General features: G+C 52.6%; 1 protein-coding gene across 5 annotated transcripts in view; it reads right to left on the reverse strand.

Moving 5' to 3' along the window:
- Positions 1–935: 935 nt before the first annotated feature.
- Positions 936–27,173, reverse strand: part of LOC144734006 (G-protein-signaling modulator 2-like) — a 47,610-nt gene continuing 21,372 nt past the window's right edge. For all 5 annotated transcript variants that reach the window (XM_078616042.1, XM_078616040.1, XM_078616043.1 and 2 more), the window contains 10 exons: positions 26,614–26,737; positions 25,823–25,938; positions 24,384–24,539; positions 18,258–18,366; positions 14,121–14,259; positions 12,617–12,696; positions 11,417–11,638; positions 5,181–5,346; positions 4,068–4,381; positions 936–3,403 (listed from right to left, as the gene is read on the reverse strand). In XM_078616042.1, the coding sequence (XP_078472168.1) occupies positions 3,248–3,403; positions 4,068–4,381; positions 5,181–5,346; positions 11,417–11,638; positions 12,617–12,696; positions 14,121–14,259; positions 18,258–18,366; positions 24,384–24,539; positions 25,823–25,938; positions 26,614–26,737 (1,582 nt within the window). In that variant the 3' untranslated portion in view covers positions 936–3,247. The remainder of the gene's footprint in view (positions 3,404–4,067; positions 4,382–5,180; positions 5,347–11,416; positions 11,639–12,616; positions 12,697–14,120; positions 14,260–18,257; positions 18,367–24,383; positions 24,540–25,822; positions 25,939–26,613; positions 26,738–27,173) is intronic.

A 27,173-nucleotide genomic window follows, 5' to 3' on the forward strand; every position in this document is an offset into this window, starting at 1 on the left:
GGCCCCCCCCACACCAGCTCCTGTCCGACGATACGCTACACTATACACTACTACATTACCTGTCAAAACCTTATCAGTGCGCTACATTATTAGACCAATTCAGACATTACTGGTCACCCCGTGCCCGTATAAATAGCAATGTTCATCCTGCAAAGTCCCATCACAAGGAAGAAACACAAACAAATAAGACACATTTTTTATATTTGTTGCCCGTATTGAAACGGCTGCACGCCGTATGGACCTGAAAACTCAATTTCCCTGTACAAGAATACGGGGTAAACCGTATGGGTTGACAGCTATGGGTACAGCAGTGGTGTATAGTCGTGTAGTGTATAGTAGTGTAGTCTATAACATACCTGTCAACCCCTTTACCAGTGCCCTACCTTATTACAGACCAATTCAGACCTCTGATTGGACACCCTGTGTCCCTTATCTCAACGCTCATCCGAGAAAGCGCCGTATTGAAACGGCTGTCCGCCGTATGGACCTGAAAAATACATTTCCCTTGACAAGAATACGGGGTAAACCGTATGGTGTGACAGGAATTGGAACGACGTAGTATCGTGGGTTCTGATTTTCACTCCCGCCGCGGTCATTCCGGATCGTTCCGAGCCTCAGTTCCACCCTGCCGATCCGCGTGGTCAAGTATGGTCAAACAACGCCCACCACCCGTGGCTTGACACAGCGTGGGGAGGCGGCCTTCCCAACCCCGGGCCCCCATCCAGCAGTAGATTGACAACGGGCAATGAATCGTGATTGACAGAGCAGGGACAGAACACGTTTGTTTGCATATTCACCACAAGTAAAATGTGTGGTCCATGCAGATTTGAATCCTTGCAAAAGGTTTATATTTGGTGTTTGAATATCTTAACACCGGTTTTATTGCTAGAAAGTGTAAAATCTATTCTTATTTTTTATCATACAGGAGTCACGCGTTTTTTTGTTAGCGTTTTTGTTTTCTTTAATGCAAAACATCTGAAATGTCAAAACAGAAATGCTTTCTTTAGTCACCTAACGGTACCGTGAAGGCGGCAGAACGAGAAAACCGCGGCAGTATTTTTTTTTAGAAAGTAACGCGTGTGGAGAAAAACAAAAAACATTCACGTTAACACCGACCAAACTAGAATTCTACAAACGGAACAGAACCGATTCTGTACGAGAAATACAGAAACGCGAAGCGGTTCTGACATTTAAAAAATGCTATTTACACGGCTAAATACGCGAGTCTACAAGTTACGGTAAAGTTCACAGCAGGGGAATCGTACGCACGGGGGGCAGAAATGAGAAACTACGGCAACTAAAATGTTTGTCACGTCGTTTGAAATGAATAAAAAAAACAAAAAAATACACGTCCGTACAAAAATAACGGTGCGGTCATCAAATACGCAGCACCCGTGGGGAGATAATCTTATTCAGTAGTGCATCGTGGGTCGATCAAGGCCCAAACAGTCCACAATTACCATTAAAAGTGCCCCCCCCCCCCCCACCATCCTTTCACATCAACTTGTTTTGCATTTTTCTTTTCTTAAGAAATTCCGAAATAAAATAAAAACTCGCTCAGCTTGTCGTACACCGAGCGGAACTTAAACTAAATGCAAACACGCCAAGCCGATCTAGAATAATTATCGTTCGAAAAGTCATCGTGCTCGGAGCGGCTGCTACCAAAGACAAAGATCCCCCCCCCCCAAAGCCTTAACAAGCTGTTGGGGCAAGTGCGGTTGGCGAGCACCTATCAAGACCGGCACGGCACACGAGGGGGTGGGGTGGCCAACATCACGCCTGGCCGCCTTTGTCTCCCCAGTGGCGATGTTGACACAGCTCACCAGGTACTCATTTGACCTAGGGGAGATCCATGACCAGTTTAATCGTCACTGGTGTTCGCCGTGAGCGGGAATCGAACTCAGGTCGCCGGGTTCGTAGCACAGCGCGTTTAACCGCTACACTACCGCACCCCCTCCTCCTCCTCGCTCTCTCCCCTCTGCCAGGTCCCACAAGCTGCTGCAGAGATGACCTCCAAGATCCGCCTGGGCAATATTGCCCACGACCTGATCTTAGGTCTTCCCCTTGGGTCACCGCACTCGTGGAGAACACAGCAATGCCTGTCTCTCTCTGTAACTGGCCCCAACCCCATCCTGCACAGGTCTCCACCAAGCGTACATTGGTTTGCCTAATCCACATCGCAGTTCTGAAGTTTTACAAAACAACCATTCTGAGGGTGTTTGTTGGACAGAAAATCCACACCGAAAATTGGCATTCAACAATATGACGACTGTCTTCCGGTCGACAACAATGCGCAAGGATGGCTCATTAATATCTCTCTCTCTTCTGCTTAAGAGGTGGATTTCGCTATGCAGCATCGCTCAAACGTGCCAGTCAAGAGGGACTGAACGCTCACAAGTGCAGCAGAAGCATCCGCGTTGCTCGGAGCAATTTCTGGGACTGGCATGAATCGTCGCACGTCAGTAACACGCACGCATCTCCCCCACTCATTGAGCTCGGCACAGGAATTCACTTGACGGAGGGAATGACTGTCATGGTCCAGTGTTGATGTGCGGCTTCTCCAATTCACCTCTCCGGCCAGCTGACCAGCTTCAAGCGCATCGACTCAGCGGACAGACACACTGCTCGCTCACAAGAACCTACACCCCCCCCCTCTCCCTTTTAGAGGTTAATGGTGAGGTGAAAAAAACACGTGCTAAAATGTGTTAGTTTAAAAAGAACATTTTAACCATGAACGGCAGCTATCGATTGACAGGTCACGTAGGTGGGGTAAAGTACGGCTACTCGCAACTGTTCCAAAATGTCTGGCCATTGTGTGGAAGAGCAGGCCAAATACCCTTGAGTGGTGATCTCTACAAATCCCTCTTAGCGGAGGCCCTTCCGCCAGCAGTGGCGAGAGCAACACATTGCAGGGCTGCACCTTTAGCGTTCATCTTTCCTGTCAACGAAGATTAGATGACCGAAAATATTATTTTAAAAACACCACGTGGCAACTTCACACCTAATTGCAAGGGCTGACCGCACAAGGCGGGAGAATCGGGGAATGCGTTGAGGCGTCAGGACGTGGCGCGTTCCGTTTGCGAGTAAAAAACAAACCAGCGACGCCCGTAGAATAACGCGCTTTCCGTCGCCACGGGAATTTCCAAATGTTCATGAGTAAAGAAGTGCAGTTGACGGCAGCACCGACGTTCTGAAAATCGCGCGCGTTTCGTTTTCTGCACGGCGCCCCGTCTTGCCGTGGTCCCCGCTACTCGCGGAGATCTGGCGGCGGCGCCACCCTCTGCTCGTCGAGGCGCCGCGCCTGCACCCTCTGGATGAGGCTGATGAAGTCCTCGTCCGGGACCGTGGGGCCGCGCGGCATCGGTGCCGGCGCCACGCACCGCTGGTCGTCCATGCGCGAGCTCTGCGGGGGCGACAAGCAGAGGTCGCAAACGGGTTTTGATTCCTTACCCGTACCCGGCCGCACCAGGGTCGCAAATGGGTACCCGTACCCGTTCCCTACCCGTACCCTACCCGAAATGAGTGACAAACGGTTACTCACCAGTGACTCACGGCCTACCCGTACCCGTACCCGGCCGCACCAGGGTCGCAAACGGCTACCCGTACCCATACCCGGCCGGGTAGCCGGGTATCGGATAGGGTACGGGTACCCGGTTGCGACTTCTGGCGACAAGAGAGAGCCGGGTCCCGGCCCATCAGGTGCGACAACACTCGCCGAGCGGGAGCGCGTTCGCCGCGGTTCGAGCCCCCCCCCGCGGCTGCCCTGGTTAACGCTGCCGGGTGTATTGATGTAATAAAAAATCCCGTGGCACTAATCGAAAAAAAGTAGGACCGTCGTGTGCCGGCATCGTGGTCCAAATTTGGAAGATTTCCCACAAATTACTTAATGAGGAAACACAGCAACATCGCCCGTGAAACTACCACGGTCGGTGAAACACAGCAGCACCTTCCTGGACGAGAACCTCGCGCTACGCGACCGGCGTGCACGCCAAACGCGCAAATCGTTTGAATCACGCGCGGCCGCACGGACAGACGGCGCTGCGACCACGGCGCCAGCAGCCCCCCACCTGGCAGCGCACGAGCATGTCGAAGAAGTCCTCGTCCTCGTGCTCGTGAGAGATGGCGGCGGCGGCGGCGGCCAGAGCCCCGGCCCTCGCGGCGGCCGCGGCCGCGGCGGCGGCGCCGTCCACGCCGCGTGGGGCGGCAGGCGCGGCGGCGGCGGCGAGACGCCCCGAGACGGCGCCGCTGTTGTTGGGCGTGAGGCGCAGGCCCGGCAGGTCGGATACGCTGGCGCGCTGGTCGTCGATGCGGCGGCTCTGGGAGCACGCGAGGAGATCGAGGAACTCCTCCGTCTGCGGCGACGCCACGAGGGCACGCGCGCCTGTCGCGTGACGGCGGCGGTGGTGGTGGCGGTGGCGGTAGATGGCACCGCGGCAGACGGAGGGACGGATGGAGGGATGGGCGGACAGACAGATCCCTCGATTGTTACCCAGGTAACGATCCACAATAACTATAAACTATGCAATCACACACGGTGACCTATTTATAGTTAATGTAATACTGGACGCTGCCGTGGAGTGATGGCTTTCACACTGGGCTTGCAATCCAGAGGTTGCCGGTTCGATTCCATTCACTGGCGCGGTAGCTGAAACCACGGTGCAAATTTCTTAAATCCCCACCCGCCTCTGTCCACCCAGCAATGTAAATGGGGGGATCACAGGCTGAAGGTCGTGGGTGGTGGGGTAAACCATGGGTACTCCCTCCTCTTCCAAGGTGTCTGACGGAGTCGTAGACCAAATATCTGATGTGGGGTTCGTTCGTGCTCCTTCTAGAGGAGGCTCTTGCGCCAGCAGTGATGCGAGCACTCAGGCAACACACTGCCCACAATCACCGGCTCACCGATCAATACACAGCCCACACTCGCCAATCAACACATCTCACTCACCGGCTCACCGATCGACACACAGCACACAATCACCAATTAACACAGCTCACAATCACCGGCTCACCGATCAGCACACAGCACACACTCACCGGCTCACCCATCAACACAAGCCCACACTCACCAATTAACACAGCTCACAATCACCGGCTCACCCATTGACACACAGCTCACAATCACCGGCTCACCGATCAACACGCAGCTCACAATCACCCATCAACACATAGCACACACTTACCGGCTCGCCGGTCGGCCAGTGGTGGTGTGGAGGGCCCACGAGCCCCGGCCCCCTCGCCGCCGTTGTAGTCGGGCCCCAGCGAGCAGCGCTGGTCATCCATGCGGTTTCCCTGGAAGCGGCTGAGCAGGTCGAAGAACCCGTCGTCGTCCACAAGGTCAGGGTCCACCTGGGGGCGGGCGAGCAGGCACGGTCGCTCCCTCACTTGCTCGCGAGCTCCAGTCCTCGCGCACTCTCTCGTTCGATCGCTCGCGCACTCTCTCGTTCGATCGCTCGCGCACTCTCTCGTTCGATCGCTCGCGCACTCTCTCGTTCGATCGCTCGCGCACTCTCTCGTTCGATCGCTCGCGCACTCTCTCGTTCGATCGCTCGCGCACTCTCTCGTTCGATCGCTCGCGCACTCTCTCGTTCGATCGCTCGCGCACTCTCTCGTTCGATCGCTCGCGCACTCTCTCGTTCGATCGCTCGCGCACTCTCTCGTTCGATCGCTCGCGCACTCTCTCGTTCGATCGCTCGCGCACTCTCTCGTTCGATCGCTCGCGCACTCTCTCGTTCGATCGCTCGCGCACTCTCTCGTTCGATCGCTCGCGCACTCTCTCGTTCGATCGCTCACGCACTCTCTCGTTCGATCGCTCACGCACTCTCTCGTTCGATCGCTCACGCACTCTCTCGCTTGCTCATGTGCTCACCCACTCACTTCACCCCTCACTCACTCAAGATTCTTTCCCACTCACACACTCGCTCCTTCGCTCGAGTACTCACGTGTTCTCTCGTTCGATCGCTCACTCGCTTGCTCACGTGCTCACCCACTCAGACTTTTGCACACTCGCACGCTCGCTCACTTACACACTCGCACGCTCGCTTAACACGCTCATGCGTTCCTGCCTTTCGCACGCACGCACACGCCCAAAATGCCCCCCCCAACCCTGGTGGACGCGTGCTTACCCGCGGAATAAATCCACCGTGTCCTCGCCGAGTTCGCGCCTGCATGGCCGAATTAGCCACGGCCGCGTTAACACCCCAAGAAGATCGTTATAAAAATCACATTCCTTTGTCAATCCACTGCTGGGTGAAGGAGGCTTCCCCATGCCGTGTCGGTCATGGCGATTGTCTGACCAACCTTCATCGCGCCGGGCGGAGCGGCTTGGTGAAGACAGGACCCAGGATTGGTTCAGATGCCATCCATCACCGATGTTAACGGTGGCAGAAAATCTAACTCGGGTTGTTAGGTTCCGAGCGCAGTGTGCTAACCACTGCGCCAACGCTCAGCCCCAAACACTCTAATGCATGAGCACATATCGAGTTGCAAACATTTTAAATCCTTAAAAACCACTTACCTTTCAAGCGGGCGGGGACAGCAATAAGATCACCCCTGACGAACTATTTAACTAAAATCTTGCGATGCTCGTTATCGCGTTGACGCAATTAACACTGAACAATCTGAATTCGAGGCAGCAGCAGCAGCAGCAGCAAGCGATTGGCTATTAAACCATTAGCAGCGCGGAACGTGTCGTTACAAGTGTGCAAGCGTCCTCACGAACAAATTAACAAAAAGGTCGACCTCTGCTTCGCCGAGCGATCGGGATCTCTCGCAGACGAGCGCATGCAAGTTTCATCCCGACCGTCGCACCCCACGAGACACGACGCACACGTTCGTCCGACACTCCTCGCTGCCACTGCCGTCGCTTTCAACCGCTTCCCTCCCTCGTCCGCGATCGCCCTCCGCCGCGCTTTACGTGACAACCCCCCGCCGACCCCCCCCCCCCCGCCCGCTCGCACCCGGCACCGCTCCGCTCTCCGCGCCGCTACAAAGGGATCCCCGCGCACGTTCGAGCACGTCAAGCGAGCGTCTTCCTGCGGTACGGGTCGTGCGCTGCCGCCAATGGGCAACAGTCCGATTCGAGGGCGGATAAAAGAATGTCTAAAAAAAAAATCGAGCTCTTTCAAGTAGCACCTGAAAGCGAACCGCGCCTCGGCGCACGAGAAGTGCCCTTTCCTCAAGGCAACGGCTCCGCTCTAAACCTGCGACATCACTCGCCGTACAGCCCCTGTATCTCTCTCTTTGCGCACGGCGGCTTTGGCGCAGCCCGGTATAAACGGGCGGCGATGTATTTTTACATATTTGTTTTTAACTAGGGAAATATGCTACGTGATAATTAGTCCCCCGGAATCTTGAGTGTTGTTATGATAATGCGTCAAAGTCTTTTTCACCTCCAGTGTTATCGTAGAGGTTGTACCATTTTAGCGCTCCCGCTTAGGAGTGGGGAGGGGGGCAGGTGCATAAATAGATGCAGAATTTAATTCACCGGTTGGTTTATACCGAACCGCTCCCTGCTGGCGCGAAAACCGTAACTTGTCATTTGCTCACAATGCATAATTAAAATTAGACAAGCGCCGATTCCAAGCGGCGCGCGGAATTGCACGGTTAAAACTAAAACTGTGGATTGGTGGTCATTGAACCGGGTATAAGGAATTGGCATAATCCAATTAGCATATCATTAAAAAACCAGTCAACACCAAGTGAGACGTGTGGCTCGCAAGCCCCCAGGCCTCCTTACACAGATTGCGATTGCCGTTAATTTTATGTGAGCTCCAATTAGAGGTGATTTAAATGTGGCAGGGGGGCCAGGCCCGCAGTACGGCGGGGCGTGAGAAGGCTCCTAACAGTGACACCGTGCCTGGTACAGCTGGCTCCCCCTAACTCTAATATCAAGGCATTACCCCCCACAACCTGGAACTCATTCCCTTTCCGCAGCCATCCGTCAGCTAACTCCTTACGTACGGCGCTTTGAGATGCGGTCGCGTTTAGAAGTCATACATATCCACATTCTAACGCATTGACTCACACACAGCAACGTATAGACTCACTAAGAGACCCGTATAGACCCATAGATGCTCTGAGTGTATGCACCTTAACAACTATATGCGTGCATTGTGAATGTCAGAATGAATATGCATTTAAAACAGAGTAGCCAGTAAGTGGCAAACATCTTTGTTGTTTTTGTCTTTCTGATGAACCAGGTGACCCTCTTGCAAGTGAGACTCCATCCCGGTTTTTGGAGCTCTCACCCGTTCACGCAAAATATGGCGATAAAATAAATCAACGTGAAGTTACGTAGCGACACTCGTACACACGAGCGAGCACTGTTGGGAAGCAACAGAGCAATGATCAGTTGCAAGAGTCCCACCTGTCTACGGGACATCAGTGAAAAACATATTTTTAAGTTAATCGAATTCCTTCAGGAAATGTTCTTATAGTACTGCAAGTAGGCTGCTGACCCATCAGAATGGCCTTTCATCTGCAAATCGAATGTATTCACTTGTAAGCAGCTTTATTGCTTTAATTATGTATGGCTACTTGCTGAGTTTAATTATACTTTATATATATTAAAAACGTAAATTGTTGGCAGGTAGCCTTCAACATGCCCTGCGGCCAGAATTGCATTTGCACCCTGGCGAGGTCGCACATTTATCTTTGGCATCCCGGCGCAATCAATATGCGGTGCAAATTTGGCTAATCAGAACGTGCACTCAACCGCCCGCGCGCCCGATACGACGCGGGGAAATTATCGCTGGTGACACCCGAGCCAAACAAAGGATCGCCTGCGGGTCACACGGCCCCGCCTGACTTGCAAACACGCCGCGCGCACTACGCGGGCGGCAGGGTGGCGGTGGTGCAGTCGTGACGCTCGCGCCTCAAAGCGAGAGGAGGCCTGGGTTTTGAGTGCTGGCTCGGGTGCCTGTTCTGTGTGGAGTCTTGAGGTGAATAATAAAATAATAACAAGTATAACCCATAAAAACTAAGTTTTTCACTATAAATCCTTTATATGCGTGGCGGCTAGAGTCCTCTCGTCCTCTGGCTTGAGATGGCTGCCACCTATGGGTCAGATGATTGCATTGCACCATTAAGCAATTGGTAATTAAATATATTTTTGTCCTAAAAAGTGTAAATTTTTGGAAAAAAAATTTCACGAACATTAATTGTCACGCACAACGAGTCTGTGTGGAAAATGTCAGCTCGATTGGATCACGGGAAGTGGGTTAAAAAACGACCTAAAGATTTGCACGGTCCTAAGCAAGCAAGAGAACTTAATATAAAGGATTTAAAAATAAAACATAATAAAATACAATTCTCACGACGTTTCGGCCACAACGCAAGCAGCCGAGGACGTCGTGAGAATTGTATTTTATTATGTTTTTTATTTTTATTATTTTATTTTTTCCCTTCTACGTGACTTTACCGAAAGAACCAAGAAGATGAATCCCTGCAGTCACGAAAGCTTTAAATCGAAATTTAGTCTTGAGGTGGTTATCTTCCCCTGTTCTGCGTGGCTTTCCACCGGCTCCTCCAGTTTTCACCCACAGCTAAAGTTAACGTACGTTGTAAATCGGTGCTGGCCAAAAAATATCAACATCCCGACGCTTAAAATGACCTGCAAATCAGCCAATTGAGATCATACACGGCAAGATTTCTCCCTTCTGCGAAAAATTGGTGGGACCACTCCTGAAAAATATGAGGCCTTCCTGGGTAAACAAGTGTAATAATACTCGTTGGTTCTTTCGGTAAAGTCACGTAGGTGAAAATAAAAAAAATAATAAAATAAAAGAACCAAAGAGTATGGATCCTTGCAGTCAGGAAAACTTCAAATCTAGAATTAAGTGTAATAATAAAAAGAAAGGACAGCTCAGAGCCACTTTCATAGACCGAGTTGTGATGAGACCAGGTCCTCTTGCGATTGCACACAGCAGCCAGCAATCATCGCCCCCCTACAGACAGCGCACACATGCCCACTTGCAGGCCAGGTGCCGAGTCACCTTGTGCCGCATAGGGACGACTGCTACTGGGGGTGCGCTTTCAAATGTGTTGAGATGAGGCCTGAATGTAAGTCACGGATTGGATATAAAGCACCCTGCAGTAGAGGGTGCTGAAAATATATCAGCGAGTTGATGGTGTAAGCCCAGTCACCAATGACTGCACACGCAAAAAACCCATCACGTTAAATGTGGTTCTACATTTATAATTTGGCTATATTCAAACTCTGAGAATTAAATATACGTAGAGTGGGTGGGGAAGTGCTGCTCTCTACCGTGTGCTGAGCAGAGGTCACGTGAAGACGGGATCTCAGGGGTGGCTCTGTGATGTCCGATCGCGGACATCACGGTGCCGATAGCGCAATCGGGTAACATCGGGGAAACAATGGAAAAATACAGTCAAAAGTGGAGCTCGGATGACCTCCTACGTCCGTTTTTGTTGTATAAACAGCACTGCACAAGGGGAGTGTGCGATGGTTCTAATTGCAATTAGCAGGCTCCCATAGTTTATATGGAATTCCCTTGCCAACAACATCTGGCGAATCCTGTTGAGGTTCACAAGGCCAAAGCCAGTCTGAAATTTGAGCGCGTAAACCTGGGTAATGTTGGTCTGCAAAGCCCATCGGGTCACGGATGGATTCCAACTTATTTTTTTGATTTGCGTGTGGCGCCGCAGAAAGGATTCTTTCAGCGAGTCATCTGTTGAACGCCAAGTCTTCAGGGAAGCGTCATGCGCAACACATTCCATCATTCTTAATGGAAAATAATTATGCCAGCAGCACGATAGGAATAAAAAAAATGTTTTGTGAAAATACAACAACAAAAATTACCTGCTTCTTGCGCTATTAATGTATGTGCGATCCCAAATGAGCAATTTGTGGTGTAATTTTACACATTTGGCAAATTTGGACTGTGTCGCCGGCAGATAATGATCCCACTGTTTTCGAAATGGCATCACGGGGGTCTTCAATGCCCACTGTGAAGCTGACGGATGTGTATTATTTTATAGTTAACAAGCCCGTAGTATTAACCAGGGTGGCCTGCCAGGACCGAACTGCGAACCTCTGCAAAGAATGGCAAATGTGCTGCTGCTGGGCCATGTCACTGACCCACAACAACTCCACGGTTCTGCGGTGAGCCCTGTCGTGAGCCCTCAGTGTTAACCCCTCCGTGGTGACCCCAATGCAGTGAACCCTCTGCGGTGAGCCCTCCGTGTTAACCCCTCTGCGGTGAACCCTCCGCGGTGAGCCCTCTGCGGTGAGCCCTCTGCGGTGAGCCCTCTGCGGTGAGCCCTCCGTGGTGACCCCTTTGTGGTGAACCCTCTGCGGTGAGCCCTCTGTGTGGTGCCCTCCGTGGTGACCCCTCTGCGGTAAGCCATCTGTGCGGAGCCTATGCGGCGAGCCGTCTGCCGGCCGGGCACCACTCACCCTGGTGGACACCTGCAGCGCGACGTCACGCGAATCCACCGACGTCGTTCGCTGCTCCATCTCCGCGCCATCGCGCTGCTTCTTGCCGCGCAGCCGCGACGGCAAAAGGGACTTCCCAGAGGGCCTGGACGTCGCCGGCGCCGCCGCCGTGGAGACGGAATTCTGCTGCGCCGACACCACCGCCCCAGCCATGGCCAGGGATCCCACGTCGCCGTTCAGAGGCTGCGGTCGCGAGAGAGGAGTTGGGTTATTGCATTCATTCTCCGGGGCACGCGCCCGCAATCCGGCAGGCAAATTCGCGAAGCTCCCTCCTCCTCCCCACCCGTGGGCCTCGAAGTCGCCATCTCCTGGCTGGCCAGGGTATGGTGGCAGTACAGCAAGTGGGTTAATTTCCATCCTGTACGGAAGATTGAGTGTTATCCCCCCCCTCCCGCCTCCCCTCACACCCGTGGGTTTTCTCTGGACACTCCAGTTTTCTCCCACGTGTATAAACAACTCGGCAATGGAGTTGCTCAAACATTCAGACATAGGACCACAGAGCTTGGGCAATATTTGGCTCAAAATTCTGGCATCCTTCCCGCTTCTCGGTGATTTCTCGCGCCTCTGGAATTTTCTGTCTCTCCCTGTCAGTGAATGAAGTCTGTGTAAATTCTTAATGATTATTAATTCCCCCAAACACCTGGAATTCCATGGCTTCAAAAATGTTCCTGGTTAATCTTCCATCCAAATCACACATTGAGAGTTAGCTGTCGATTCTGCTGTACGGTAACTTCGCTTGCAATTGTATTTGAAATATGCCCATGTCTGGAACATATTAGTACCAGAGCCACCCTAAATCTGCTCCATGTTTTCGTAATTTAGTGCCAAGACATTTAAAGCTTGAATCGGAAATGGCGTAGAGCAAGACCTGGGCTCCAAACAACGTTCCCAGCAGACTCCTAATCGGTGACCCCGTTTCGCTCCACGTTCCGGGAGCTCCTCTAAGAGCTACGTTCAACTCAAATGCCCTGGGAGAGCATAGAACTGCTCAGATAATTTCCTGCAGAAGCTCCCGGCACGTGGATTGAAACGTCAGACATCGCGCCGAACAACACGCGGTGAAAGCCGAACACACGTCGGAGAGAATTACATTTTCTTGATATCGTTTCGGGGATAATTGGTGACTCTCAAAATGACACCGCTCGCGTCGCCGCCCCGTACCTTGCCGACCTTTCCCGGGGTCAAGTGCATGAGCTCCATGTTCTCCATACTCAATCGCCTCCTCGGCCTCGTCTTTTCGCCTGCCAAAACAAGCGTCGTGACGTTCACCTCTCAATCGCCCGAAGCGTCGCTCGTACGATCCTCGGTCGCGTGTGTTCGTGGTCATGGCTCGAAATCTGGCTCGACCTCTTAACGCTCAGGCTCAGCTCCCCGGAAATCCTCAGCGTGGCTGGGACCGTGTTTATGGAGTTGGCTTAAGCGATATGTGGCTTTGAACCAAGGCTCACTTGAGCCGGGGCCAAGCCTGAACCGAGCTGTGACTAAGAATACGGACGGGGCTTCATCTCCCTCGCGTGGACGCACATCTGCCAATCCACTGCTAGGTGATGGCCTCACCACGCCCATGCGGGATATCAGGGTACCAACGGTCAGTGCCGGTCGGGGAGGCCTGGGAGCATCGCCGTTGGCGTGCATGAGAAGTGCAGTACAACAATGGATGTTGCTGCTCTGCCCTCTGCTGCCCGCCACGTGTCCCCGCAAGCCCGATAGCAACCTGTTTGTACACGGTGGTCGCCCCCATTCAAGCAATACGCATGCTCAACACCTGCTTAGCTTGCTTCTGAGACGGTACGAGCCCGAGCTCGCGACAGGTAAAAAATTAGTCAATCAGTCTCGTCTACATCAGAAACTCCCCACGGCAGCAGTGTCAGGGTTTGATCGACGTCAAGAATAATTTCTTAACAAGTAAACCCGTAAAAAAACAAAGTTTTTCACTATAAATCCTTTATATGCGTGGCGGCTAGAGTCTTCTCGTCCTCTGGCTTGAGATGGCTGCCACCTATGGGTCAGATGATTGTCTGCCAGTATTAAGCAATTGGTAATTAAATATTTAATTTGTTTTCCCTAAACAGTGTAACATTTTGGGAATTTTTTTTCACGAACATTAATTGTCTCGCACAACGAGTCTGTGTGGAAAATGTCAGCTCGATTGGATCACGGGAAGTGGGTTAAAAAACGACCGAAAGATTTGCACGGTCGTAAGCAAGCAAGCAAGCACGCAAGCAAGCAAGCACGCAAGCAAGCAAGCAAGTGAACTTAATATAAAGGATTTAAAAATGCGCGCCGCCGTGCTTGGGGAAAAAAAATTGGAAGAAATTCCCAAGTGGAGCAATGGGAAGGAAGAAGCAGAAAGACAAGTGAGCTGACCTGTAGTGTGGTGAGTGGGTGGGTAAGTTTACGAGTGAGTGAGTGGGTGAGTGAGTCGTCGGTGAGTGAATGGGTTAGTAGGCGAGTGAGTGTGTTGTTGTGACCTTCAGTGTGTTGAACAAAGTGTGGTGGTGGTGGTTGAACAAAGTGTGGATGAGAGACCGAGCCCTCAACACGGCCGGAGATATCAGCGAGTGAGATTTCACGGGCACAAAAACCTGAGGTTGTAGTAGCGATATAAGAGTGACACAGGGAGGCCGCGTGTATACACACACACAAGGCAAACTACGCCGCTCACCTTCAGAGTCCGACTCGGAGTCGTGATCGTCATCGGGCGACGCTCGCTCCGCCTGCTCGGACGCCTGCGCCATGCCGAGCGTCGACTGCAGGTCAGCGAGGTTGAGACGTGCCGTCAGCTCGCCGTTACAGTCGCCAACCTGCCCGTCACACGCAGCGCCGGCGCCAGGGACGCTCATCACTCCGCGTGGCGGGGAATGGGTGGCTCGCCACCTCACCGGCCGGCGCCTTCGTGATCTCGGCAGCGACGTTGACAAGTTTAAAGACGCCCAGAGGTCACGTCGTTCGCGGGCCGTCCGCTAGCACGAAGGTTTGAGCCACGCTGCCAGAGTTCCGAATGGATGATTTCTAGTCTCGTAGTCAGGATCGAGACGTCATCGCGGCCACAGCCGGTGATGCCATCGCCCCTTATCGCCAGCGCTTTCTACCTTCCGACCAGAACCGGCAGCTGCTGCACAGGTGACACACAGCGACCTCCAAGATCTGATCCGACCTAACCGTATCCTACCATCTGGCCTGAGGTCTTCCCCTCGATTGCCGGATAACTTAGGTGAAAACTAATGACAACAAATGTTATTTCAACGAAAATCAATAGAACCCAGCTTCACCAGATTGGGGGTCCGTCCGCCCAGCATTGGTGTGGCACCGCGGCATGGCGAGGCACGGTTCACGTTCGCCGGCGCTCATCGCCGAACAACGTGAGCGGCAGCAGACAGACTCGCCACTTTTCGTTCCAGAGTAAATCCGGCGTCTGTCCTGTGCCACGGCTGTGGCTGGTGTGACTTTGTGCATTTGTGCGTGTCCGTTTTGTATGCGTGCGTCTGTGCATTCGTGCGTTGTGCGTGCGTCTGTGCGTGCGCGTGGTGCGTGTGTCCGTGTGTTTGAAATCACGAGCCGGTTCACAGCCCGGGGCACTTTGTCCGTTCCAATTAAGAGCAGAACATTATTGAATTTGTGCAGCTCTGCATGAGCAAGTTGTGAGCAAAGCCATGTCTGGATCGCTGGAGGCACTGTCATCTGCACTGCTGCTTCACAATCACCACCGTCAGCTATTTTCTATTCACTGCTGGATGCGAGGCCTCCCCACGCCGCACTGGTCATGGTTGAATGCAGCAAGCATCAGACACGGTACAACAATGTATTGCGCTGCACTGCCAAACCTATGTGGCCCCGCAGCCTATAACAACCTGTCGTACATATTCATCGCCCTTCCAACCATTATCCAGACTCAAAGCCTGCTTAGCTTTCGAGATCGGACGCAATCGGGTACATTCTGCACCATTTGGTCATAGCCTCATAAACTTACTACATCGCCTTAAATTCCAAAACTGTGAGTATCACTCCGGCTCCTATATGCAATGCTCCCGCATACTCGCTGCACAGGCTACACAACACTTCCAACGTACAGGACAAGCGGGTGCTTCCGAAACTCGTGAAACAGAATCCAACCATGCTGCGCTGGCTGCTGAGAAGCACAACGATCGTGAGGACTACACAGGCCAACGCTGAACCTTGTAGCCACAGAGGCAACACTTTCCCCATTCGGCAACAAAATGACAACAATCATAATCGTGTGCAGCACGCGAGCTTGTTAACCATGAGCGTTATCGACCGACGCCATGCAGCACACACACACGCACACACACACACCGTACATTCTGAGAATGCAAGGCTCTTTGATGCATCAAGAACACGGCAACAACGGCGCAATTAGCCATGGTTTGAATGTGAGTGATGCTTGTGGTTTTTTTTTCCCGTCCGTGGCAGGGTTGGGGAACACATCGTCCCCTCTTCATGTGTCACCACGCCGCCACATTTATGTAGTTTTACCGCCACCCATTATTTTTCCCCGAAACACGGCGCGTGCGGACGTTCCCAATCTCCCTCCCCTCCCCCACCCCCCTTCCAGCTGCGCCTCCAACCACTCTGCCACTCCGGGGGGGGGGGTGTGGGGGGTGGATATTCTCCCCGCGCAGTCCCGACGACCGATACGCGCGTCGCCCCCTGCAGTGCACGGGCCCAGCCGTCACAGGTGACCGCTGAGCGGCGAGCGCGATTCATCTCTTTGGCGGCTTGACAGATCGTCACTTCTTCCCACTACGCCCGGCCTCAACTTCGGTGTCAATAAGTGATTAGCCCGGCCGGGTGGAAGTAATGAGAGTTTACTCTGCTTGCGTGTGTCTAGTCTAGCGGAGGTGTCGCGGTTAGCACGCTGGGCTACGAACCCGGCGACCCAAGTTCGATTCCTGCTCACGATCACCAACACCAGAGATGACTATCTGAACTGGTCCTGGGCCTCCCCTAGGTCGACTCAGCCTCTAATGCGTACCTGGTGCGGTGTGTAAACATCACCACTCAAGACGTTTTTCAAGTCAGGTGCGATGTTGCTATGTGCAATCCCAAATTAGTAAATGGCTGTGTAATTGTTTTGCAATGGGATGTGGTTTTGGCCGATAGGTTAGATTTTTTTTAAGCTATGGAAGGAAACCCAGAAAACCCAGAGGAAGCTCACGCAGGTCAGGGGGAGAACATACACACTCCGCGCAGAAGCGCGTCCCAGTCGGGAATCAAACCCAGGAACTTGTTGCCGAAATAATATAATAACAATTATTTTTAAGGCGCAATATGATCCCAATGCCGTGAGGTGTGCTACCCAACCGTCGCAATAATTTATTTCTTCATGACATCCCGCCATTTGACACGTTGTAAACAAGCCGTGGGCCGGGAGGCACCGCCATATGTCCACACGCCGCGGGTGGCAGGGTGGGCGGCGGGTGCCACTGCACGCTCGGCCGAGTGGCTCCCCCACGTCCTGCGACGGACGGACGGAGAGACAGACGAAGAGACGCATGGACGGAGGGACGATCGGTCGGACGGAGAGACGGACGAAGAGACGCATGGACGGAGGGACGGTCGGTCGGACGAACGGAGAGACAGACGAAGAGACGCATGGACGGAGGGACGGAAGGGTCGGACAGAGAGACAGACGAAGAGACGCATGGACGGAGGGACGGTCGGTCGGACGAACGGAGAGACGGACGAAGAGACGCATGGACGGAGGGACGGTCGGTCGGACGAACGGAGAGACAGACGAAGAGACGCATGGACGGAGGGACGGAAGGGTCGGACGGAGAGACGGACGAAGAGACGCATGGACGGAGGGACGGAAGGGTCGGACGGAGTGACAGACGAAGAGACGCATGGACGGACGGACGGTCGGTCGGACGAACAGAGAGACAGACGAAGAGACGCATGGACGGAGGGACGGAAGGGTCGGACGGAGAGACGGACGAAGAGACGCATGGACGGAGGGACGGAAGGGTCGGACGGAGTGACAGACGAAGAGACGCATGGACGGACGGACGGTCGGTCGGACGAACAGAGAGACAGACGAAGAGACGCATGGACGGAGGGACGGAAGGGTCGGACGGAGAGACGGATGGACGGAGAGAGGGATGGAGCGAGTCGAAACGTGCGCGTGCCTCGCGTGTAAAGGCAACATGACGCTGCAACGTCACAATTACTTTGTGGGGAGCTAAACGGGCCGGACCGCGCCTCCGCTCAAATCGCGTAAATTGAGACAAACGCGTCGTCCTCCGCTTGACTCCACTCACCCGCGAGTTTAACTCCTCGCCAAACTCTGCTTGCACCTATTCTCTATTCGTCCGTCTGCGTTCGCGGGCCGTGTCCCTACTTGCCATCGTCATCAAACACGCTCAATCCATCCGCTAGATAAAAGCATCCCAAAGTCACCACCATCTTTCTAATTGTGTAGATGTAAAATATCAAGTAATGATTATACTTGTCCTGGAATGTAAAGTTGCAATCATTAGAAGATTTGCGGCAGGCTTATGTAGTGAGAAGTGCAGGTGAATAATTTAGAAGTACACCGCAGCGTGCACACACGCACAAAACAATAAACACGCGAAATATAAAGGCACTACTGACATTGCGATAATCTTCGTGTATCTTGATAACCTATATCGTATCATGACAACCGGCGCAGTGGTAACCCCGTATGCACGGAACCCACAAGGGGCCATGAGTGGCCGCGAGGGGGTCGCGAGGGGTCACGAGGGGTCACGAGGGGTCGCGAGGGGTCACGAGGGGTCACGAGGGGAACAGCGGCGCTGCGTACCTCCTTGGATATGGCCAGGTGCTTTGTGACGAAGGACAGCGCTTGCTGGTGGTTTCCCAGGGACGCGTACGCATTGCCCAGGCTCCAGCACGCACGCCCCTCGCCCACCCTGACGGCAAACGCAACGCACAAAAGGGGGCAGGACATCAGCGGGCCCTCTCGATCGCGCCCTCCCTCGCTCGCTCGCTTCCTTCCTCGAGGAGGCCACTCCGGTCCTCACGCGACGACGTGACGGGGGGAGGCCGCGCCGTTCAAGCTGGACACCCCACGGGAGGCTTCGCACGGCTGGAGGGTGAAGTCATTGCAGGAAACGAACACCGGGGGGAGGAGGTGGAAGCGGGAAGAGCCGAGCCGCCGCCAAAACGACTCGCGCCAAACGCAGCGGCCGCGGCGAGCAAACGCGCAGGCACGGCGATGAGTCCTGTACGCGTTTGTAACAGGCAGAGGCGCAACCCTGCAAAGTCCTCGCTCAGGCCACCGCTGACGGAAGAGTCTCAAATATAGACGGGCCCCTCTTCAGGGTATTTGGTCAAATGTGGGCGCACCCATACTTTACCCCACCACATTTGCGACCTGCCGATCAACTTAATTGTACCTTGTTTAAACTGCTGGGTGGACGACATTGGTTCGAGCGAGCCCGACTGCTGATGCGACGCCACGCATCAAAACCGGTCCAGTTTGCTTGCACCGAACCAATGCTGGTGAAAGTATGCACTGCCAGAAGGTCGTGCGGCTGATGGGACGTGTTAACGTGGAGGGACAGACACGTGACCGACTTTCTGGGGATACAAAGGCAGCCGGACGTGGTAACCGGCCACACCGCTCCCTCACGCGCCGTTCCGGCCTGAATAAGTGCCACTTCGCCAAGTGCACTTGCCCCGACAGCCTGCGCGGGGGGTTACACGGGGAATCTGGGTCAATGCTCGCGAAGATGCTGCTTGCGTCAGTTTCTTCAGGTGCGGGACAGGATTGGAATGAAGCGGTGGCCGAGATTTCCGCTGAGACAACGCCGCCCACTCTCCCAGCTCTTTGCAGGGGCTCTCGGCCGGCAGTGCTCACAATCCGTGGGGTTTACAGATTTAGCGATGCCCTCTGCTCAAGGACTCGGGGACGCAGCCCTCCCCTCGCAATTGCAAACGACCGACTGGCACGACCTCACGCTTCCCACGGAAGGGCAAACGACATGGCTTCACAATTCACAATGGTTCTAACGAGACCGGGGCCCATTCTCCACGATTCCACGCCGAGAATCCCGCATCCCCATGGGGTCCGGCTGCTCGCATTTTCACCCTCGGTGATCTTCTCTTTCTGCGCCTCTTCTCTCGTCACAACCGGCTGCCCTCGCCTCTCGCTCCACCGCATCCTCCCATCTCGGCCTCGGTCTCCCCCTACTCCTCCTGCCCTGCACCAGAGGCATCTCTCCGTAGCCCTTCTGATCTGCGAGTATTTCTTAGACATACCATCAGCCGCTTGGCCTTCTGCGAGCGCATACTTTCAGTCAGGCTTGCCTGGATCAATGCTGGTGAACTGCCCATCTTACAGGCAGTGACCCTCTCTTTACGATGTGCGTCCTAGTTCGACACAAAATGTAACAATACACAAAAATCTTATCGTCGTTGTGCAACATATAAATAACTACGTAAATAACCAAAGTCTCCTTCACACATCCGTTACAGTATGCGCACTCCCGGAAGGCTGTCCGGCCGATGGGATGTGTACAAAAATAGCTTTGTTTTTGAATTTGGAGAGACGGAAATGGGAAGATGTATTGTCTGCTGATTTATTTTATTCTTTGTATTCTCCACAACGATGCTAATAATTATTCGAATATATGCGTCTGTCTGAGGCTGTGGGTCTCTGTGTGAGCCTATGGGTCTCGAATCTCAAGAGTCCTTCAAATTACATTTTCTTAGACCCTTACCCTTGGCACTGTACTTATGGGAAACGGCTTCTCAAGACCTGTGCAAAAAAATGACCTAAATACGCCGCGGACGGACGATAGGAGATTCATCTTGATGCTGACAGAGACTGCTGTGACACCGCCCACCGACTTTGCAGCGGCAGTTAATGAAATTGCCTAATGGCACTGCCGGGCAGCACAAGGATTTAATGTAACGGAACATGGCAACAGAATGAATCGGTCATCCGGGATTGATGATGAAAACGCCCTTGGCTGTGAGCAAGTGACATGGGGAGGCATTCGTCAGCGGCACGAGGAGTGGTGAATCGGGCGATGTTTTTCCCCCGAGTTGACATCCGTTTGACAAACGCATCTCGCCCTGTGTCTAAAACTAAAATTATAAAGTGACCGACGCTGCTGCCAGTTGGTTATCGTGGCCCGGTGGCTCGGAGGTGGGGCGAGCGGTGGGCGAGCGGCTCGCAATCGCAAGGTCGTGACTTCAAATCCGAGTTAGAGGGGGGGGCGTCGGCGGTTGACTTGGCCCATCAATCATCCGTCCAGGGTCGATAAAAATGGGTACCACTTTGTGGGGAAGTAAAGTGGTTGTCCTATGGAATTACCACCACTGGATCTGCAGCGCTGTAAACAGGAGATGAGCACCATTGCTTCAATGTGGCTCATTTGAGCAGGAAATCGCATTGACATTTGACGCATTTTAAAAAAACGTCAATTAATTTTCGCCTATGACCAGACCGCGTGGGAAACGTCCGATCTCATCAGTATCTCAGAAGCCAAGCAGGGATTTGAGCCTGGACAGCGCTTGGATGTGCGCCCACAGGTGTGCCAGGCTCCCAAAGACGGCTACCGTCTGTGGGCGATGCAACACAATCTACCGTTGTACCACACTTGCTATGCTCCCGTGTTCACCCTCCCCACCTTCACCGACCCGTACTGACCAGCGTGCTGAGGTCAAATAACCCAACGGTGACCCGCACTGCATGGGGGTTAGGCTCGGTTTAATGTGGCATGGGAAAAATGCACTGGGTAATAATACACACTCATTTTCCTTGGGGATCTGGTTACAGAAACCTGGTTACAGCAACAACAACAAAAACTCGAACAAAACTATCCACAAACAACTGCACAGGGTCAAGTAGCGAGTGGCAAAGTCGCGGATCAACACGTTAAAATCAGCACAAAGAACACAAGGCTAACAGATTACACCCCGTACAAAATCAAACAAACATTTATAACTTGAAGGCCTGTGAAGCAGAGATCAATTGCACGTGCACGCGCGATGAAATCTGATGTAGAGTGGGACGAGGATGGTGAGGTTTTGATCCCAGACGTTCTCGCTCGGTTATCCCAGAGATTATCAGCCGCCACACAGAAGGAATGTAAACCACTTTTGGGTCCCACATGGGAGGGATTGTGAGCAGCAACTGGGAAGAGAAGCTTCTGCCAGATTAAATGATCTCGAAGATATTTAGCAGCAGATTTAATTTTGTAAAAGCTTCGAGGATGAAAATGACCCAACGCCGCACCCCCGCGTAGACCCTCATCCAGCAGTGGATTGCACATGTGCATGTGCATCTTACGCATGTGTTTCACTATCTGCCACTTGTCTGCACAGCCGCTCTAGCTGGCGAGTAAGACACTTTCCATGCGGCGCAACTGACCCGGCAACTAATGGTATTAAATGAAAAAAAGCAATTTCCTGGAAATCCGATTTGCCTTTTCCAGCAAACAAGCGCAGAGAAGATCAAATTATTACAGTGGCGTCGAGTTCCAGACACTCGCCCAATTTGATTTGCCGCGAGGCCTCGACGGAGCTATCTTTACCGACATCAAAGGCGGCCGGGGGCCGGTTTGCTTTTTACTTGTCGGCCTTTCGAGGCGAGAAGAAGAAACGGCAGCGTCGATGATTTCAAGGGGCCTGGCGTCTTTTTACTCGGCAACGTTGACATTTCCAAGCAAAATTACCGCGCCTCGTTTTTGTAGACCACGAGAGCACGGTTGGTTATGCATGGCGTGAAAGAAGTTCCACATGCTTACAACGCACATACATACAATATTAACCGTTTATGATTTACATAGGAAGGGTCCTGCTCCATTGGGATGTTTGTCAAACACCCGTTACAGCTTCTAGATTTGAAGCTTTCGTGACTGCAAGGATTCATATTCTTAGTTCTTTCGGTAAAGTCACGTAGGTAAAAAATGAAATAAAAATTAATAAAAATAAAATTAAAATCACGACGTTTCGGAGGCAACACAAGTCACCTGATGACGGAGACTTGTGTTGCCTCCGAAACGTCGTGATTTTTATTTTATTTTTATTTCATTTTTTACCTTCGTGACTTTACCGAAAGAACTAAGAATATGAACCCGTTACAGCGTGTGTTTGTTTAGCTGTGGGAGGAGGAAACCGGAAAACCCGGAGGAAACCCATGCAGAACAGGTGGCGAACGTGCCAAACGGCACACTAAAAGGCACCCAAGTCTGGAATCAAACTCAGGGCCCTTCTTGCTGTAAGACACGGGTGCTACCACTGCGCCAACCTGCCGCCCTACAATGCTGGACATCGCGTTGCGATGGACCAAACAAAGAAGAAAAAAAATCATGCAAACGCATCAATTCTGTATTGCTGTCCAACATGCTCGGAATGTAGTATTTGTTTATGAGAGTTATCGTGGCCCATGGTGTCATTGCCTTGCCTGATTTTTACCGACAAGTTCTGGCCCAACCCTTTTATCAATTTGGCCGATTACCTACAGGGTAATTCCCTTATAGCAACACAACTTTAGACAAATAAGTTATTTACATTGGGTCATCTTTACGCAAGTTACCATGGCCATCCCAAGTTACAGGCGGACGGACAGACGGCGCAGAGCTAATGCATTCAAGCTTAAACTAATTTGGGACGGCCACTAATTTGCACTGAGCACTACGCGCAACGTAAACGCTGACGTTGAATAGCGCGGAGTCAAACGATCCGACCCGTATTTTTTTAAAAGAGCCCCGTCTGGTTTAGTGGAGTCCACGCGCCACGCACATAATAACTATCAGACATTCACCCTAATGGCCACGCTCAGCAAGCCAAGCTGCGACACTGGCTCCCTCAAAGACATCTTTTAATCAACCTCAGTGATTCACTTCGAACTGGGAGGAGGCAGCGTGATCTACTCAAGTCGTTTTAGTTGTGGTTATCAGCGAAACATCGCAACACTAACCCTCCTCCATTCTCCTCCTCCTGCTGCTGGACGTCTCATAAGAAGTGCTTTTGCAAGAGGTTGACGGGGTGGTACGGAGGTCACAGTGCCTGATGTGGGCACCTCTGATACTCTGGGTTTTAATCCGAGGCTTCAACTGCCCGTATTTAAACCGGGTGCTCACGTGCGAGTCGATGGTCACAGCGCCATCGCCGTTGAATGCACAAAAAACACATCACGTAAAATTTGTCTCTGCACTTAATTTGTCTACATTACAACTCGGAGAATCTGCACGTTGGCTTGGCCGTCACGCAATGGTCGTTATTCTCAGTGGCGGATCAAGTGGGAAAGTGCTGCCCCCTACTGTCTGGACCACGGGAAGCCTGAAGCTTATCTCAGAGGTAGCTCTGCTGTATCCGACTCCGTGGGCCGTTCCTCTAGCACGAAGGGTTGCACTACTCTGCGAGAGATGCAGGTGGATACTACATCTCATGATAGGATGCTGACAGCACAATTGTAATACAGACATCGGCAGGGGAAGGGCGGCGTGCACTAGCATATAGTAAACACTCGTTAATTGGCCGATAACACCTTTATATAAAAAGGATCGCAGAGCTTCGGCAATTGTTGGTAGTGCCTCCTCACATGTTGCTGCCTTTCCTGCTCATCTGTGGCTCCTCCTCGCACCTCTGAGCTGTTCTCTCTCTACTGTACAATGGTAGCGTGTTACAAGTTGAAATAACAATGATTATTATCATTGCACTGGTTTTGTGAATCCTTTTCGCTTTGGTTTTCATCTCCACGGTTTGGACAATGCTGTGATCAATGTGGCCGGTTTGGTCTCGGGCAAGTCGCTAACAGCAACACAACTGCACAGTAGAGTTCTGTTAAAACAAGGGGCCTCACAAGTTATCGTGAGCCCCCCGCCCCCCGCCCTCCCACCGTTACAAATACACAAGTCAACCTTAGTTGAAAGGAGTTAATGAATGCCTGCCCACCCGTCGCACGTGTGCGCACCTGTCGCTGAGGTCCTGCGCGATGGCCAGGTGCTTGAGGAAGAACTGGATGGCGAGCGGGAAGTCCCTGAGCAGCGTGTAGGTGTTGCCCAGGCTGTAGCACGCCTGTGCTTCGGCCGCTCGCTCCCGCAGCTGTCGCGCCAGCTGCAGCGCTTTCCTGCCACCACCGCCACCGTCACCACCACGAGCAATCGTCAGAGACCGGAGCGCAGAGGTCGCAACCGGGTACCCGATACCCGTACACCCTACCTGATACCCGGCTACCCGTACCCGGCCGGGTACGGGTAGCCGTTTGCGACCCTGGTGCGGCCGGGTACGGGTACCTGTTTGCGACCCTGGTGCGGCCGGGTACGGGTACGGGTAGCCGTTTGCAACCCTGGTGCGGCCGGGTACGGGTATCTGTTTGCGACCCTGGTGCGGCCGGGTACGGGTAAGGAATCAAAACCCGCTTGCGGCCTCTGGCCGAGCGGCAAGACGAGCAGCATAGAGCAATGTTAATGAGCAACGACGTCCGTTTGCGCCACCGCCATCGTCATCATCGTCGTCGGCCATAATCAATCCACGTCTGGATGAAGGCCTCGGCAAGCCGCTCTGCCATCGCTCCGCGTCTCGAGATGCGACGACTGATCTAGCACCTTAACGGGGGGTTTCTTTTTGGGTTAGATCACGACGTTTTGCCGGTGATTACAACCAGCATCATCAGGCGACAGCCAGAATATTAAAAATATAAACCTCTATTATGGATATTGGTCCCGAAAGCCTACGCATTAAACTGATCGAGCATCTGCGTGTGTACCCTCCCCCCTTCCCCGGCTGGCAGGCTGTCATGAGTCTGAACAATCGGCTGTCATTCCTTCCAGCGACGTGTCCTGCCCAAGCCCACTTACTTTTCTCAACAGGCAATAGGATGAGATATGGGGGGGAGCTTCGGGGGGCTTTCATCCAGCACGGCTGATGATGATGATGATGACGAGAAATAAACTATTATTGGAATGTTTTCTTTCGTTAATGTAGACCACAAAATACATCAATATCAAAAACTTCATCAAACCACCTGATTTAACCACAGGATTTCAGCAAAGTTGGGTCATTGCTCAGGCATAGGTACTAGCATTGTGCACATTACATTGTAATCAATTACCAATTATTAGGAAAGAAACGTTTTATTGGTTCATAATTTGATCATGGCACTTTCCTCCTCTGCATCTCTGGTACGATATATACATTATCAGTCTAATGCCCTGCCTGATACGATCACACAATATCACTCTGTACAATATCAATAAAATTCTAGTGCCCTGATGCTATCACTTAACACCACTCTGACAATGGGAACATATCATTCCAGTGCCCTTACAACCCCGTCACACATTATCAGTCTGCAACGGTCATCGCAAATCCGCGACGCTGTACGCATCGTCGGGAGGGAAGGCCGCTCACTTGTAGTACTCAACGGCTTGCGGAAAGTCTTCCAGGCGCACGTACGTGTTCCCCAGGTTGGTGTAGGCCCTCTTCTCCGCCGCTTTGTCCCCAAACTCCTTGGCGATTTTCAGCCTCTGTTGCGGAGGGCAAAAGGGAGACCCCCGTGTTCGTTTTCCACGCGCCACACGACAGCGGCGTGCGTAATGCGCCCGTAAGGTAACAAGCGTCTCAGAGCGCGGAACCGCACGCGAAATGCGGGAGGGAACGGGAGGGAGCGAGCAGCAAGGCAAGGAAAAAAAGGAAGTCACTTCACTCACCCACTCACACGCTCACTCACCCACTTCATCACCCACCCACTCAATCACTCATCCACTCACTCACCCAATCACCCACTCAATCGCCCATTCACCTGCTCGTTTACGCATTCACTCACTCATACTCTTAGTTTTTTCGGTAAAGTCACGTAGGAAAAAAATTGAAATTAAAATTAATAAAAATAAAATAATAACAATCACGACGTTTCACTCACTCACCAATTCACCCGCTCCCTCACAAAAAGGAAGCAATGGTGGAATCGGTGAGTGAAGTTCACAGGAACAGTGCAAGAAGCAACATGGCAGTAGTCATAAAAGGGGGAAAAGGAGGCGATACATTTATGGTGAACACAGAAACAGCTTTTTTTTGCAGACGAAAGCAATTACTAATGATTGCAAGTGCTGCACTTGACCGTCAATAAAGAACTCTCCCAGCCAGGGCAGACGGACACAGACAGACACAGACGGACGACTGTGAAGGGCTCGCAGTCTCACCTCCTGGTGAAATTCCACAGCCTCGTCGTAGTTGCCGAGGAGGTACTGGGTGTTGCCGAGGTTGCCGAAAGCCCTGCCCAGCGCCGCGCGGTCGTTCAGCACGCGCACGATCTCCAGGTTCGCGCTGCAACCGCAGGGAAACACTTGTCAAGAGCAAAGGGCAGTGGCGATGGGCAGTGGCGACGATGGGCAGCGAAGGCAATGGCCAGCGGCGATTGGCAGCGACCATGGGCAGCAGTGGCGATGGGTAGCGGCAAAGGGCAGCGGCGTAGGGCACCGACGGCGATGGGCAGCGTGTCAATAAACAAGTTGGTGACCTCGATTTGGCACTTTCGTGACTGCATGAATTACTCTTTTGTTATTTCGGTAAAGTCACGTATAAAGATAAATAAATGAAATAAATAATAGCATAAATATTAGCAATCGAAACGTCGTATGCTATTATTTAATTTATCATTTTCTCTTTCTACGTGACTTTACTGAAAGAACCAAAGACTAAGTCGGTGACCTCCTGTATTGGTGCTTGTCTGCTGTTTCCAGCCCTGCAAAGTCAGTGGTGG

Source organism: Lampetra planeri, chromosome 49, assembly GCF_965212315.1.
Source record: "Lampetra planeri chromosome 49, kcLamPlan1.2.h2, whole genome shotgun sequence".
NCBI lineage: Eukaryota > Metazoa > Chordata > Hyperoartia > Petromyzontiformes > Petromyzontidae > Lampetra > Lampetra planeri.